Source organism: Epargyreus clarus, unplaced genomic scaffold (genome assembly GCF_041222505.1).
Source record: "Epargyreus clarus isolate Ecla_fem2 unplaced genomic scaffold, WU_Ecla_fem_2.2 ptg000008l, whole genome shotgun sequence".
Classification (NCBI taxonomy): Eukaryota; Metazoa; Arthropoda; class Insecta; order Lepidoptera; family Hesperiidae; genus Epargyreus; species Epargyreus clarus.
The window spans coordinates 5,860,460-5,877,501 of record NW_027332216.1 but is presented as its reverse complement, the minus strand read 5'-3'; the positions used below and the strand labels follow the sequence as shown (position 1 = coordinate 5,877,501).

The window sequence follows — 17,042 nt, the reverse complement described above, 5'->3', positions numbered from 1 at the left end:
TCATAATTATTTAATGGCGAATGATTGTTACAAGGTGATTAATTAACCTTTACATACATCGGTTTAACCATAGTTTATCATGTACCAGTTTCTAAGCCGTAAATATGTTTTGTACTATTTACGAAGACAATTCGCCATTATACACGCCCGTGACGCAGCGGTCTCAACTAATCTGCTACGGAAAACGTTCCGGGTTCGATCCCGAGTATTCTTCGAGGTCTAGACACCTTATTCAGACGTGGGTGTCTGGGTGTCTTTGTGTGTATGAGGCCTCACAAGATAAGGATACCCCACGACATAATAATATTATGGCGTAGAATATAGACCTTTAGATACCTACAGATCTGTGGCATAGAAAGTGTCATTAATGAACAGGTAGTTTATTTAAAATTAAAAATTACCAACTGTAAAAGTATACTATTTTTACTAGTGCCGTCTATCTAGGTTCGTATAAAAATACCTAAAAATAACTAGAAAAGTAGTATTAGGGTGGCGGCGGGGTCGATAGGCATTGGACGCGAGCCAGCCTAGCGTCGCCGCCGCGATTGCGCGACACATAAATCCGGTGCCGGCACTAACTTGTAAATATAATTCGAATTAAAACACTAACCTATAAAGAGGCAGTTAACGCGATATATATAGGCGCGTAAACGCACAGCAGTTGCTAGGAACTTCGATGAGTAAAGAAGCGGAATTGAAGATGGAAAAACATTCCGTAATCCTATTTTTGCTTTTAGGCGTGTTCACGCTGCAGCAGCAGAAATTTATGGTCAAATGCTTTACGTATTTCAAATATCAAAACAGTAATTTTTGTCAACTGTACCCTTAGTATGAGTTACGTTTGAAGGGAGGTAGTGTAATTGAATAACATGGTTTTAATAAGTTCTTTAAAAGCAACGTACGTGTAATAGTCTTCAAGTAAGACTATTATTTAAAGGCCGGTAAAGACCATTTACAATTTGAACTTTATTACTCTGATAATGCGTATTACCTTTAAAAGTATTCTTTACTAACATAAGTTAAGTTCCATACACAATCTTAGTATGAGTAGATTAAACGAAATTGACAGACATATCGGCGGCGATGGGGTGATTTGGAGGGTGGCACTGCGTTAAGACAGACATTCGCTGCCACAGCTAAGGATACGCGATACTTATCCCTCATCCCTATACCGACTTGAACTATCATTAAATGATATACATACTTAGAAGTAATTTCTTTATATGCGGTTAGTAATAGAAAATTTGTACCAATTCTTGTCTAACGTCGTTTGAAATTTTCAGTACCTTAATTTTAATTTACTTGTTAAATATATTATTATAATAACTTTTTACCGCTAATAGGTCTGCTAGATTTCCTTACCGAGTTTAGTCACTAATTGGATTTACTTTAAGCAGCAGGCAAATGGAGGTGTACCTACAGTTGGTATTGGGGGTGGGATTGAGGGTCGATAATCATACGCATTGGAAACTAGCCAGCCGGCGGCGGCGCGACCACGGAATCGCCGGAACGTCATAATCCACACACTTTACTACTGTTTCACTTTACTTCAGTACCCTTAGTATAAGTTTTTACGTTTTGACAAAAATGACAGTTTTTGTTTCCGTATTTCCCATATATGTCCAATCAGTTCTGATACAACCCGCTAGAGGCGCTGATTGGAAATTTATGGGTAAATACGTAAACAAATATCAAAACAGTAATTTTTGTCAAAACGTAAAAAGTCATACTAAGGGTACTGTTAAGATAGATATATTCAGTTTAATAATGTAGGTACTATTTTTTTCCTCTGCGTAAAATGAATAAGAACATTTAATTCGTCGTATTATAGACATGTATTTTTAAACCGCTTCTTATAAGAAACATCTTGTGAAGTGGTGATAGGTTATTGACGTTCAAAATTAATCTTATTCAAATTACGTTTCGAATAAGATAATGTGATTTAATTTGATTCCATTTGGACAATCAATCTCATCAAACATGAAGATATGAAGATGTTATACAAGATTATAGTACTAATAAGGTATGTTAGGTAAATCGGCACTGAAAATTATCTCCGTGTATAATATTATAAACTTTAAAAATATGGTCGCAAACACCTTCGATTTCATTAATACGGTTTTCCCACAGCGCCAATCTAGGGTAGATTACCTTACCTTAATCCATAAAAATGCTTAAAATGACTATATAGTTATTTACTACATTTAAACTACGTAGGTAAATAGCATTGAACAAAAGATAAACTAATATTATGCATTATATATGATCCAAGTTCAATGCATTTAAGTAAATTGAATTAAACCATCCAATTTACCTTGGACCTAACATTGAGGCCTAGGTATGACGTCAACGCAATTATATAACACCAATAGAGCTAACCGTTTGCGGTAAGCACTTGGCCTAATAATATATTATGCAGTCACATCAATCTTTAGCCCTACCAGACGTGCTATTTTAGCGTCGACTATTCCAGTTTTGGGTATAAATCGATGAGGCGTTTCCTTGTGACGACTTGCTGCAATCAGTCGCGAAAACGCGCGTTTTTGCGACTACAATAATGCTGCATCGCGTTTAAATGCGTTGAGTTGACACTGTATGAAGCTTCCAAAAGTAAGTGCGACCGACTCGAACTTTTGGGTGCTGTTTCGTTTGATCACTGCGCATAGTTTCCGAAAAGTAGCGTCGTCGATCTTGGATATTAAAAGTAGCATGTCTGCTGCGGCCCTACACTTTGGTAAATGGTCAAAACGATTTAATTAAACACCCCTTCGTGGTGAGTAGCATGAATTTATTATTCATACTATGATAATTTTGAGTAGGTAACGTTTGTTCGATTTTGTAAGCACGAACGAACGTAAACTTTAGGAAAAAGTTCTACAATCAACTCGGAACGCCTCGGAGAATTATGTCTCCTTTACCATACCCTTCAAACCGTAACACAGCAGCACTGAAATGTAAGCTTATAAGGAAAGGAGTAGCGGTGGCGCCTCCAGAGTCGAATCATAAATGGTTAAAAGTTACTATTTGCTGTTTGCCTTTTCATCCATCTCCATCGTTGATTTTTCTAATAATAAAAATGCAATTACGAACATTTGTTCATATAAAATTCAGTTAAGGTATTGGTGTAATTCTACTAACTTAAAAATAATATGGGCACGAATACTAGTTAATCCGACAAGGCCGCCCGACTCGCACGCGATACTGTCTGTCCTTCTATCGTACTAATCAGTTTATTTGTTTATATATCGGAGATGACCTCAAAGGATACATCCTACAAAATACAACACAATCGTCTCTGTTCTTCATTGTTCACAAGGGGGTGGAGCAGGATAATTAGAATTTTCTTTTGTTTTCCATGTCTCGTGATATGAAGTATTACAAGCGAAATGACTTGGACTTATTGATAATATTTCAGTCGCAGTAACAGTTTCCATGCGTTCTTTTTTTTTAATGATGCTAAAAAAGTCTCAAAGGATTGAAACGAATCTGTTTTTTATAATATAGGAGTAGCAGACGAGCATGCAGTCCACCTGATGGTAAGTGGCTACTGCCGCCCATGGACATCCGTAATCAACCCCAGATAGGATTAAATATTCCTACCTGAGGTCGGCCACAGATGCGCCGCTACCCCTGAGGACTAAGCTGGAACGTCTCGGAAAAGTATGTCTCCCTTACCACACCCTTCAAAACGGAACACAGCAGCGCTTAACACTGTTATTGGGCAGAAATAAAAACCTAACATAGTTCTTAATTCTTCAAAGGAAATTATTTCATACGTTTTGTTGTTTCAAAATAATTGTACGGGTGAACAAATATTGATCATACCGGTGATATTTTTAGGTCAACTTTGCCGAAGTAAAATAGGGTAATGCACTACGAAACTTAACGGCACGCACATAACAGTTGGAATTGGGAGTTTACAGGGAAATATTCAGACGGGATTTTTGAAAAATAATTAATAACTAAAGAGCATAGAAAATTATTACTTTGATAATTTGTTTGCAATATAATGTTAAGCCATTTTTGACGTTTCATTGATATAAAATTATCATAAGGTTAAGGATAGCAGAACTATCTTTAGTTTTAAAAGCATTACAATATTTTCTAGTGTTGAAATAAAAACGAAAAACATTATTTGGCAGCCTTACAGCCCACAGATTTTAACATATGAGGTGTCGTTGGAATCGTCTAAATTGTGGAATTGGCATATTTTTAAGCCACCGTATTTTTTTATAGGAATTTGTTTGTAAACTTTGTATATTTGTTCCAGATGAGTGGCAAGCGGACACGCAGCTATAGATGCGCGGTGCACCAGCGCGACCGCGAGATCAGCTCCGAGAACGACTTCCATCTGCTGCTCGAGGACCCCACGTTCTTTGCCAGGTCCGTACATATTCTACATTTTTAGTTAGCATTCGTGATGTCACACCAAGCTTTGATTACTTTCAAGAATTACATTGACACTTGACCAATTAATCCAACATGTGCTTCAGCGTTGGGATAAATATGAGAATCAAGATCAGGTAAATAGCTATCTCTATCGGGAAAAGAGCAAACGGTCTTGCATCACCTACAAAATGACTACTATCGGTTAGCTTTTAATCATTTATTAACCCAGACAAAATTTTAAAATAAGATTTTGTGCTTTCAAACTCCTTAACTATACTAGAGCGCATAAGGATATTTTTTCAGTAGATGCATACAAAAGAAGAATTAATATTTTTTCAGTAATACTGGTCAGTGTTTAATAAAAAATTCTTGAAATTATTGTATATTCTAAATCGATAGTCGAAACATAGCGAAAACAGGGAAAGTGAATAGAACAGTTTTATCAACTACAAGTTTCCTAACTCAACAGAGGACATTTAACCTCCCACGATACGTTGATTTGATAACCCGAGTAACTGGATTACCTAGTAACCTCCGTAGGTGGGGCAGCCCATTGCTGTAATCAGATCAGACTCGGGCTAACATTATCGCAACACCCTAACTTTCATGTAACACACATAGTAACTGGGATCAGTATAGTGTTCAAAAAGTTCTAAGTAGGGTGATTACGCAATTCTTTTTGTTTACGTAAGTTTTGGATGGTTTTGCAGGAACTTTAGATATTTTAAGATAAAAAGTAACCTAATTTACTCTCAGTAAGTTCTTTATTAGTATGTATCTTATTTAAAAATGCCATCCAAAAATTTGAGTACGTAGGTAGGTACTTTAGAAGATTATTCCGGACAAAATGAAATAAATATACCTACCTATATGAAAATGTTTTTACAAGTTTTCGTATAAACACAGAACATGGCAATAAGTTATTTTAAACTTACAGACACACTTTTCAATGTAAACAATTGTAAGTAATGTGAACGTTAATTAATTAATTCGTTTAAAATTATTATAATATTTTCCCTTTTATATAATGTCCCTTCTAAAGTTCTCATAAAGTTGTAAAAGTATGAATTAAACAAGACAGGATTTCTTTTTAAATTGCCGAACTCAAAAAGTCAGCCCAGATTACACCGTGACCCGTACGTCACTCTGTAAACTCCCTTTACGATGTTTGATCCATAAAATTTCAGTGCCATGTAACCAAACACATTTACGACAGAACATTTAATTTAACAAAATTATTAGTGTATTTATTCGTTCCCGATTCGACGAAATTAACTTTTGTATAAATTGACGTCGAGCAAAATACTTTTTATGTTCACTTGTCGTGTCACATTGACATATGGTGTGCTTTCAAACAATAAAATTGCTAATAAATTGCTTCAATAAACCGAATGCAAGAATAACGTGAAAGTAAGTTAAGCATTAGTTACGCACGTTTCTACGAGAAATAATCTTACACTTGGTACACCACTGCTATGTAAAAATCGTGTCTTTTAGTCATTCACTTTGGTGTTTTGTAACTTTACTGGACACAGTAAAATAATAGATCACAGATAAATGGAATTTGATAAACATAGTGCACAATGCTTTAGATTGAAATTAAAGACTGGAGTATCTATGCATGTAACACGTAGACTATTCAACTTTTATTATAATTCAGAATGTATAATGTACAATTTATACAACTAAGCAAAATTGGTTTATCTTGAACGATGATATAGAAATAATTGTCGTTATCTGAACCAATTCATCCAATGGCAAAACATAGCAACGATACAGACTTTTCGAAATCGACTGAACTTTTTCCGATTGTACTTTAAAGCGAAGGTAATGCACAGAAAATCAGCTAGGCAGATTTTTATCCTCAGAACGTTTAAAATTCCCATGTTTGGAAAGTTTGTCACGTTTAATCTATAAATCATTTTTGTCCACAGGATGGTTCACCTAGTGGCGATGGAGGTTCTCCCCGAGGAGCGGGAGCGCAAGTACTACCAGGAACGGTATACTTGCTGCCCCCCTCCGCTCTTCATTATCTGTGTCACGCTACTAGAGGTAAGCATTTTACCCGATGATAAAGTTACTGTATTTAGAATAACTGACCTGTGAAATGTATGTTTATTGAATGGAAATAAAAGGATTAGTTGTCTGATGTTAAGTTTCTGTCACCCTTGAATATCTGCAAAATATGCCTGATAAACGTGCCTTGCTTTAGATGAAAACGACCTTCACATTCGGGAAAGACGAATGCCTGGCCGTGAATGACTACCATCTCTTAGTTCGGAATCCCAACTTATTACTTGTATTCAAAGATAACGTCGACATCAGGTCAAATAACACTCGCACCAAAAGGATGAACCTATTATGTTACCAGCTCCCAGAGGGAGAACATATGTTAGCAGCTTGGTTACAGCTGTAATGCCCAGATCGTAATTGCGAGTCATGCATATCATTACAGCATTACACAGCTCTGTACGCGCCGTTAGGGGACTAGAAAAGTCATGCATCACTTTCTACTCGCTTAATACCGCTGTTCGATCCCCGCTCTAGTTGCTTCGGTTAATTAAAAAGTGTAATTACGGATTTCACATCCGTGCAAACAAGCGGTTTACGTGAATCATAACAATAGTTGCGCGAGCGCGCGCGGTCGTCACACGTTGATTCACCGCAACGGGACGGTTCCTGAGGTGCCGCACGCCACTACCTATAGGTGCAATATTACACCTTAACGGTTCACCGCAATGAATAATGTTAACCAAAACATTACATATATAAAATTCTTGAAAATATATAGTACGTAAGCAATGAACTACATGGAAACCTCTGGCGTGACCTAAAGCTCCATAAATTTGCGAAGTCAACTTTTAACGAAAAATAGTTTGGAGGTAAAAATTCGTGATTAGATTAAACATTAATTACATACGAAAGTACTTTCAACTTCGGGGGACTTAATAATAAATGGTGGAGATTTTTAATTAAAATAGTAATATAGGAATAAAAAGTTGCCTAAATACTATCGTTAAATCAGCTAGGTCCTATAATTTAGGTACCTAATTAGTCGAGGTGGTGCGATTATTGTCATCACAATGCATGCTGCTGTACACGCGGACAGGTATAAAGACAGACAAGTCACAGATTTTGGGCGCGTACATGAGCATCTTAAAGGTAGCGCGTAGTTAGATTCCAACAGCGTTTTGGGCATTGTTCGATGTAATGCAGCGACCTCAGGCTGAGAGTGCACTGAAAGGGGACCACTTTAAGGTGGTAGAACCCCTTGTGGTTCGTCTCCGGCGGCACCACCGCCACACCTATTTCTACCTAATAACAGCAGTGTTAGGCGCTGCTGTGTTCCAGTTTGAAGGGCGTGGTAAGGGAGACAGTCTGTTCCGAGGCGTTCCAGCTTAGTCCTCAGGAGTGACGACGCATCCGTGGCCGACCTCAGGTAGAAATATCAATCTGGGGTTGATTACAAATGTGCATGGGCGGCAGTAGCCACTTACTATGAGGTGGACTGCATGCTTGTCTGCTACTCCTATATTATAAAAAAAAAACTTTATAACATAATTGTCATTTTATCCAGTTGGGCGTGTTCGCGTGGTACGCGTGGGTGTCAGGCGGCGTGGCGGCGGCGGCGGGCCCGGTGCCGGTGGACTCGCCGCTGGTGTACCGGCCGGACCGCCGCCGCGAGCTCTGGCGCTTCCTCACGTACAGCGTGGTGCACGCCGGCTGGCTGCACCTCGCGTTCAACCTGCTCGTGCAACTTGCGGTGAGTAATAGAGGGGAAATTGAATGTGTGAGTGCGCCTTTATACGGAAACGACAAGAATCTGTACGTAAAGTTAAAACATGGTTTACATGAATGCAATTATGTACTTTTTTATTTATTTAATGTAAGTATATTATAGGCATACATACTGCCTATTTTTAAGTAGCCGCAACAATAAATGGCACCTGACGCCTTAGCTGCCAAATGTGATAGAAATTCTTCTTTAATTCGGAAATTATAAGTACGATTACTTAGAGCGTCGTTCATGTAACAGCTCTGGCTTATTACCAACTGTGATCTTTTATATTCTTATTCTTATTTTTATAACATTCGGTTATGTTGAGCTAAATCAATCGAACGATCTAAAAGTGACGGAATAACTTGTTACTTATGGGCCAATCCAATTGAGCCAATTTAAAATTAAAAGTAAAGTAAAATACAATTAGTCACATGATTATAAATAATCTGTTTGTTTTCCAGGTGGGTCTACCCTTAGAGATGGTACACGGCGCGGCCCGTTGCGGCGCGGTGTACCTAGCGGGCGTACTGGGCGGCTCGCTGGCCGCGTCCGTGCTGGACCCGGACGTGTGCCTGGCGGGCGCGTCGGGCGGCGTGTACGCGCTGCTCGCGGCGCACCTCGCGAACGCGCTGCTCAACTTCCACGCGATGCGGTACGGCGCGGTGCGGCTCGTCGCCGCGCTCGCGGTCGCCTCGTGCGACGTCGGCTTCGCGGTGCACGCCAGGTACACTAAGGTGGGTGACGCGATCTATCTCATTCGTCAGTGATGCGTACGTGCGTGCGTCATTTGTATGTGTTGTGTGTATGATGAATTGTTTTTACCGGTGATGCGTGTTCGGATATTCTTCACTTTGAATTACTCGAAGTAGGTAATATGATAAAATACTTGCATAAGTTAAGAAGTTTAAGCTTAGCCTAATATCACCGATAAAGATAATCAATCGTAAATAACTATGAAATACTATTAACATACAAGGAAATATTTAAAACTATAAAGCAGAAGATAATTGTACAGCTTGGAAATGGTAGATATAATTTCTTATGGGAGCATATCATTAAATATATAGGGTTGCTATCTTTACTCAATCTTTTCGACGGTCTCATTACGATACGCAAATTCTGACTCATCTAAGCTTTCAGGATGTTATAAAACTTCGATGATTCAATATGGATAATTTTATAGTCGCCTAAAATTTAAGTGTTCATAAAGTTTGCATAACTTCATAAAAGACACATGGAGTGCGCACATTGTTTCTAAAAATTGCTCAATATTAGGCGAACTCTTGGTGGTTTAACTCCAGAGGCACCATGCCTTCGCTTATTTCTTCTTTATAACAACAATTTTAATCGATGCTTCGTTCTTGTTTAATGGGTTTGGTAGTATAGGCTGCCTCATATAGAATTTCAACTGATACATATCATATCGAAATGATCATAGGTAGCAGTGGTTAAGCCACTTACCATTAGGTGGTAGTTTGAAGGTGGTAGGACCCTTTGTGGTTCGGCTTCGGCGGCACCACTGCCACACCTATTTCTGCCTAATAACAGCACTAGTACTGTGTACCGTTTTCAAGGGTGTGGTAAGGGAGACATACTTTTCCGAGGCGTTCTAACTTAGTTCTCAGGGGTAGCGGCGCATCGGCATCTGTGGCCGACCTCAGGTAGGAATATCTAATCCTATCTGGGGCTGATTACAGATGTCCATGGGCGGCAATAGCCACTTACCATCAGGTGGACTGCATGATCGTCTGCTACTCCTATATCATAAAAAAAAAGTTGGACTGCATGCTCATTTTTGTCACCTATTAAAAAACTAAACGCTTATGATGTTCAAATATTACTGTAGCTCGTTTACTTCTTTTTTTCATATAACGACATTGTTTTTATAATTCAGGAAGCGCCGCCGGTGTCGTACGCGGCTCACGTGGCGGGCGCGCTGGCCGGGCTGACCATCGGGCTGCTGGTGCTGAAGGTATGTATATAAGAAAACACACTGATATGTCTGAAAAAAAATAGTAACCACCATAACTTTAATACTAGAAATAGAAATAAATTAGCAACATAGATTTTGTAAGGTGGCTAGATTTTTCAAGGGTAACTGTATTCGCTATTACAAATAAAATACCCGACCACATTTTAAATCTCACAAAAAAAAGTTCAAAAATGTCGTTAAACAAACGCTGTGTAAAAAAATGTAAAAATTCAAAAGTGCTCTATACAGAACCTATTTTGCCATACAGCGTACCTATTTTGCCATAAATACCATATAACCGCTACTACACTCAGATTAATATTTATGAAGCGTTGAACACTTCTCGTGTAACCTTTTCTGAAAGGAGATAAAGTAGTCTGTAGAGTGCTCTGTAAAGTCCTATTTTGCCTATGGCCTATTTTGAACATAGATTAGTCACTCCTAACAAGAAAATGTACCTACCCAGTTTTGAGAATTGAAATAGTAGCGTAAAAAAGTTTTGCCACGTCTCCGTGCTAAAATGTCCCTAAAATATTCGAAATAATCATTTATTTATTATGTAAATTACGCAGTATTATTTATTCATACGTAAATTTTCTCTAAAAATGTTTTTATTTGTCAAGAATTCAAAAAAAGAACTTACTAATAAGCCGTTTGTGGCTTCATTCAATTCGAAGGCGGCGAAGTATCGTTACTAATCTTTGAATATTTTGAATAAAAAAAATGATTTTGTTTTTTAGCACGCGCAGCAGCGGCTGTGGGAGCGGCTGCTGTGGTGGGCGGCGCTGGGCGCGTACGCGGCGTGCACGCTGTTCGCGGTGCTCTACAACGTGTTCAGCGCGCCCGTCGACGAGCTGCACTACCTGCCGCCCGACCCGCCGCCGGACGCTGGCTTCTGATCGCCCGATACACACAGCGCTGTTGGGACACACATTCAACGTCGTACGTTAAGGAGGATGGTAGTGACGTCACGTCACGCTAAAATGATACTACGTTATGATGTGCATGTTAGTTGTTACGTCACGTCACACTAAAATGATACTAAGTTGTGATGTGCATGGTAGTTGTGACGTCACGTCGCATTAAAATGACACTAAGTTGTGATGTGTAATATGGTAGTTGTGACGTCACATCTCAATGAAAATATCACTAAGTTGTGATGTCACGGCGTATTGAAAATGGCACAGTAGGAGTTGTGACGTCACACCGTATTAAATGAATGAAAAGGTTTACTGTGTTATATAGTATAAATACTATATAGTCATTCGTGACGTCATAGTTCAGTACTTTAAAATGTCTTACTTATATGTGATTCATCTAAGTTTATCCCATGTTAAAATGTAACTTAGAAATCTCCCAAATTCTTTTATATGTATAATTGATAATTCTTTTGAAATTAATCTAATTTTTGAAAAAAATGACTCCTACTACCCAGGTCACCTAAACTTTGTGAGCCCTACCCCCTTAATGTACGACGTATTTTATGTATGTCCGACTGTACTCGGTCTAGCGCTGGCGACTGTCCGATTCCTTCGAACCCGCTCGTTGATCGAGGAAGCCCGGGAGAAGAGTCACCGAACCATGTGACTGACTCACGACACTAGTCAATTTACCTTAGTGTGATACGCAATAAGTAGCATTATTGTTGCGGGAGGATTGTTTGCGCTCGTGTTTTTACATGGTATGCCCGTTTAGTTGAATTGTGTAGGTAATTTATAGTGAACCGTTTAGTTCTCGTTTGTCGATACCTCCCTTGTTTGTTGAATGGTTAATGATTCTATTCGGCCGATGTCGGCCGCCGCACCGTTTGTTTTCACGCAACCTCCTCGCGATACTTAATTGTTAAGTAGTCTTAATTGTATTTGTATAGGTGAACTATTTTTGTACCTATCTGCAAATCGTAATTTATAGGTTTAAAGGCGTTACCGCAACACGAAATAATTGTTCCCGTGTGAACTGACTATCCATTAAATGCTGTGTTCGTTGATTACAGAATTTTATGCTAGAGTCGTTATTAATTTTTTAATATTGCATTTCCATTTGAAAACAGCATTTAGTTAAGTCAGCGTTGTTATGCCCAGGACACCAAAGATTAGAATAAAATGAGTCCATGCTGCAACATAGGAATACTATGTTTTCAAATGATACACTACATCGAAACTTGTTAATAAAATAGAATTATCTCCAATTATTGCTCATTATTACAAAATGTCTCAATATTGATTGTAAATGAGTGTTATTTTGTGTGAATTGCTCAATCAAAAAGATTGTTAATCGGAAATGATTATGCTCAAGAGTGAGTTTTTGTTTTATGTGATCGATCTGTTAGAATTGTCTATGCGTCGTTACGGGGATTCGTCCATTATCGTCATTACCCAACGGGTATCGTTCGATATTTTAGCAAAACATCACTCACTAGTGAATAGATCTATTATATAATGTGCCTGATTCCTATTATTGTAAATTTGATTGTATACTTTTAATTCTAATCAAATAATGTCATGTACCGACTGAGTTTTTTTTGTATAAATTATTGCAGAGTGTTTTCAATTAATTTATTTTAAAATTATTTTAAGTGTGAATCAATATAATATTATGTGATTATAATGAAGCAAATAAGAATGAATATGATTAAAAGTGATTGAAACTATTTAATGTTTTTAATTTACAATCCAAGGGAGCCAATAATAAACACAAGTTATTAACAATGATTTATTAGCGCACATAATCAACAATAACGCACTATTTCTGCTTTTTGGTTTCACAACACAATATAATTAAAAATAATATGACTGTTATATCAAACATACAAAAATACTTTAAGGGCTCGAACACAAAACTGCGATGCGACGCGATGCGAATTCGCAACGCAGAAAATTGCGATGCGAATTGCTGCGATGCGATATCGTGCGGCGTAGCGTCTCTCAGGGTGACCAACAACAACAACCACTGTGCGATGCGAATCAATTCGCAAGTTCTTGCGATGCGTCGAGGGAGCTCGCAGATTTTTGCGATGCGACGTCGCATCGCAGTTTTGTGTACGAACCCTAAGTACTTCTTGCAAATGTCTTAAAACTGTTGCTTTCGATTACATAAACTGCTAAAATCAACAATAAACAGCTAACATAAATCAACAATATAAAATTAATAAAATTTATTCACTCTGAAAGTGGTCTAAATTTTGCTTTTGCCTCTTGATAAACTTAATTGACCATAAAGCCTAATATGTCCTTCCAACTAAAAGTATGTCCTAAATAATCCAACAGTGGCTTTGACCCAAAGAGGTGTATGTCTCTCTTGTAATTCGCTGCTACACTCAGATGAATATTCATGAAGCTTTGAACATTCTTCATGTAACCTTTCCTGAAAGGAGACAAAGTAGTAATTAACTATTATACTTTAAACTGGAGCGCAAATTGGGTCCTATCGCGCTATGATAATGAATGCCTGTAATTATTCTTTTGGCTTTTGTATTAAAAGCAATTTGCCTATTTTTCAAGAAAAGTGAAAAAGTTTAATAAGTATTGAATTTGAACAGGCTTTTTGTAGTCCCTTACTTACACCTGGATTATTATTAAAATAATGTTTAATTAAAAGTTGTCAGGCTATTTCTAATCTCTAACGTACTCATCCATCTAATTGTTAAAAAAATAATCAAATGAATACCTGTAAATATGGCGAAACTGTGAAAATAGCCGCCTGAGCTTCTAAATCACGTCGTACAGACCGCTCGCCGAAGTTTGCGGACCCCACCAGCGTGGCCCACGGCACCCCACTGCCAGGCGGGTAGTACCTACACCAATGAATACCCTCTTTAATATTTTAAAATTAATTCTAATTTATTTAAAAATTTTCATCCTGTATAACAAGTGTAATCTCAAATTAATCTCTGAGATATCAATTTCAGGTGTTAAATTTGTTAAAAGATAATTGCATAATAATATAACATACTTACCATATGTCATTGGTAAGTATGTTATATTATTAACACCACATACCACAATCCTTTTGCATGGAATGTCCATCCGGTACGTTCATATTCAAGCATCTGCACTCTTGAAGCCTGATTTGAATCTATAACTCTCTGCCAAAATCTAAAAAAAAATAATATCAATGTAGATGAAGTTAAAGTTTGTGTGTGAAAGCAATATAAAACAAGGATCTACTATAAAATTCCTTATTTACATTTACCACATTACTGGTTACATTATCTGAGAAACAAGCACAATCATAATAAATGATATTATTTTTTTATCTCACTTTCTTGCTATTAAAGAATAAGCATAAGGAATTCCTCCTGCTGGACCTGCTGCGCCCATAAATCCATTAGCCTGAAAACACATTTTACATTGAATCATTTTATTTTCTTCGTTTATTAGTTAACAAATTGTGACTTAATCAAATACCTTCATATTATTTTATTATAATTTTGACAAAAATATAAAGATTATGTTACCCTCTTTATTATCAGAAATATAAAAAATATAATGCAAGTGATTGTTGAATATATTTGTTTCTCTTAAAAAACTAAACATGCCAAAACAGCTATCACATCTGTTTTAACATCATCGTTAGAATTTTGTTGTGATAAACTTAAACATGTGCTTGAAATCTATTAAGTTTTAATAATAAAGTGTTACATATAACTTACATTGGGATGTGCCATTAGCAAGCTTATATTTGCTTTACAATCCTTCAGCAAAATCTTGGCATACTGTTCTGTCAAGTTGAAGTAACCTGTTGCTAGTCTGAAATAGGATCCCTTCGGAGCGGACCCTAGAACCCCACAGGTAGCCTGTTCATCCTGGGTGATATTAAATTCTCCCATTTGTATTAATGGGAATACCCATGTGTCTTTATTTTTATCACCTGAAATTATTGATACAATTTTACGAATCAAATTCTACAACCCTAATTACAATAATGTAGGTATTATTCAATTTTTAAGTCAGTCTTTCTAAACATTTCACTTCCTGTAAAGTCTAGTCTACCGTTTTATTTACACAAATATGATGCAACAAAATTAATTAGTAGGTGACGCTAATACCTATTGTGTTTACTAACAGTACACGTTATGATTCTTGCCTCTCAAGAGGCATCACCACCACACTTTATTACTGCTAAATAACATCAGTGATGAGTGCTACTGTATTCTGGATTTTAGATTGTTGTAAGATGAACATACTTATTACTTGTATAAACAGCTGTGCTCAGGTAGGATTATAATCTTATCTGGAGTTGGTTATAGATCAGCAGTGATACTTACCATCAAATGTACTGCATGTTTCCTACCCATTTCTTATAAAAAAAACTTTAACCTTTGATATTATGATCTAAACAGATATACAACAAGTTTTATATTTAGTGTGTGCCCATGATTTGTGATAATAAAGTAGCAGTTTTGTTGTTGAAAACTTGTTCTTAATACACATTTAATTTGTCAGCCACTTACTATCACTAATTGTCAATAATTTCCTGGTCTGCATCTGCTTCCACTTGTCAATTATTGATAAAATACTTTTGTTCATTTGTGATACTGTCACCTCTTTTGTACTCGGCTTGATATTTGTTCCATTGTCTTGATTGCTGATCTTAGTCACCTCATCTGGATGAATAGAATAATTTTATTGATAATATGGTATAAAAATCATTATAGCAGACTAAATTATATGTAGTAGCCACACTGAAACCATAATAATGGTAAGGCAATCAACTGTGCATTGGTAACTTAAAGAATATTTGAATTAAACTTTTTAAAATAAAAAACAAATTGAAACAAAAATGTACAACTTACAGTGATCATACCTATGAGTTCACAGTAAAATTTAGCAAGATCACCATCTTCTATCTCTATGTAGCGATCCTGTCTCTTTTGGAAGTAATCGTTGGAGCAATTAGCTCCACTTAGTAACACGTAGTCGTCAGCTATGTATAACTTCATGTGTTGAAGACCCACAATCTCATTGTAGCGGGCCGGCAGAGCCTTCGACCAAGAGCCTTGCAGCCGGGGCGTCTGGTACAACGCCAGGTTACATCTATCCGAAACATCACTCGTCAGCTCACGAAACACACTCCGAGAGTTAACTTCCCCACGAGTCCCTCTCTGATAATCCAGAAGCACGTTCAACTTTAAGTCCTTTTTCAACTTAACATTCGTAACTGTTAGTTCGAGTAAATTCTTCTCCAAATCCCCGGTTCCTATGTACAAGCTAGCGATGGATACCTTACGATTGGCATTTCGAAACCGCTCACACAATGTAGCATAGAACTTGCTCGGGTCGGTAATTATATTAACTTTGGAAGCGTGCACAGGAAAACATGGAGCTAAACTATACATCCAATTGAAGTAACTCAATTCACTCGGTTTAAATCTTAACGACATTTTACAACTATTAGAAATAAGAAAATTTCATGAAACTGACACACGGCTTCATGAAAATCACGAGTGACACTTGGTAAAAACTACAAATAAATTGACAATTGACATGACAATGACAATGACAGCTGCTACATTCAACTCATTCATAAATGCGTTCAACATGATATCATTTTATTTTATTCACCGATCATAAACGTGTCCATCAACTATCTGCTTGAAGGAATACCAAGCCTTAAACTTTTTCCAAAACATCTGTTTATTTTATTAAATATTAATTACATTTAAAAAAATCCCTATCATTTTTATTATTATACCTTATCAAAATCACTTTCCCTGAATACCGCAGGTTTAGTATTTCTGTAGTAACGTACATAATAACGTAACTTATTTTCGAGTTCGAAGTACTAGATAAACGACAGTGAAAGTATCGCTTGCATCGAATACGCTCACCAAGATGCAATAACTTGGAAATAGAGCACTATTACTTATTTTGTCCAAACAATACTGATTTCAACTCCTTT

The 17,042-nt window shown here is 37.0% G+C and overlaps 2 protein-coding genes across 3 annotated transcripts in view; one reads left to right on the top strand and one right to left on the bottom strand.

The window, feature by feature from the left end:
* Window positions 1–12,792, top strand: part of stet (stem cell tumor) — a 127,611-nt gene extending 114,819 nt beyond the window's left edge. For both annotated transcript variants that reach the window (XM_073075799.1, XM_073075800.1), the window contains 6 exons: window positions 4,271–4,383; window positions 6,324–6,441; window positions 7,967–8,152; window positions 8,632–8,904; window positions 10,065–10,142; window positions 10,883–12,792. In XM_073075799.1, the coding sequence (XP_072931900.1) occupies window positions 4,271–4,383; window positions 6,324–6,441; window positions 7,967–8,152; window positions 8,632–8,904; window positions 10,065–10,142; window positions 10,883–11,041 (927 nt within the window). In that variant the 3' untranslated portion in view covers window positions 11,042–12,792. The remainder of the gene's footprint in view (window positions 1–4,270; window positions 4,384–6,323; window positions 6,442–7,966; window positions 8,153–8,631; window positions 8,905–10,064; window positions 10,143–10,882) is intronic.
* A 400-nt stretch (window positions 12,793–13,192) lies between these two features.
* On the bottom strand, window positions 13,193–16,591 carry PGS1 (Phosphatidylglycerophosphate synthase 1). Its single transcript, XM_073075795.1, has 7 exons — window positions 15,948–16,591; window positions 15,595–15,747; window positions 14,794–15,011; window positions 14,403–14,473; window positions 14,141–14,236; window positions 13,809–13,935; window positions 13,193–13,505 (listed from the first exon to the last, which is right to left on the bottom strand). The coding sequence occupies exons 1-7, from the start codon at window positions 16,522–16,524 to the stop codon at window positions 13,380–13,382; spliced, it is 1,368 nt and encodes a 455-aa protein (XP_072931896.1). The 5' UTR covers window positions 16,525–16,591; the 3' UTR covers window positions 13,193–13,379.
* Between the last annotated feature and the right edge of the window lie 451 nt (window positions 16,592–17,042).

Excerpts from the sequence above, each read along its gene's own strand:
- PGS1 (XM_073075795.1), bottom strand. The coding sequence starts at position 16,524 with ATGTCGTTAAGATTTAAACCGAGTGAATTGAGTTACTTCAATTGGATG. Across the intron at positions 14,474-14,793 it reads TGCTAATGGCACATCCCAAT|GCTAATGGATTTATGGGCGC; the intron begins GTAAGTTATATG and ends ATGTGTTTTCAG. Across the intron at positions 13,936-14,140 it reads TTCCATGCAAAAGGATTGTG|GTACTACCCGCCTGGCAGTG; the intron begins GTATGTGGTGTT and ends TCATTGGTGTAG.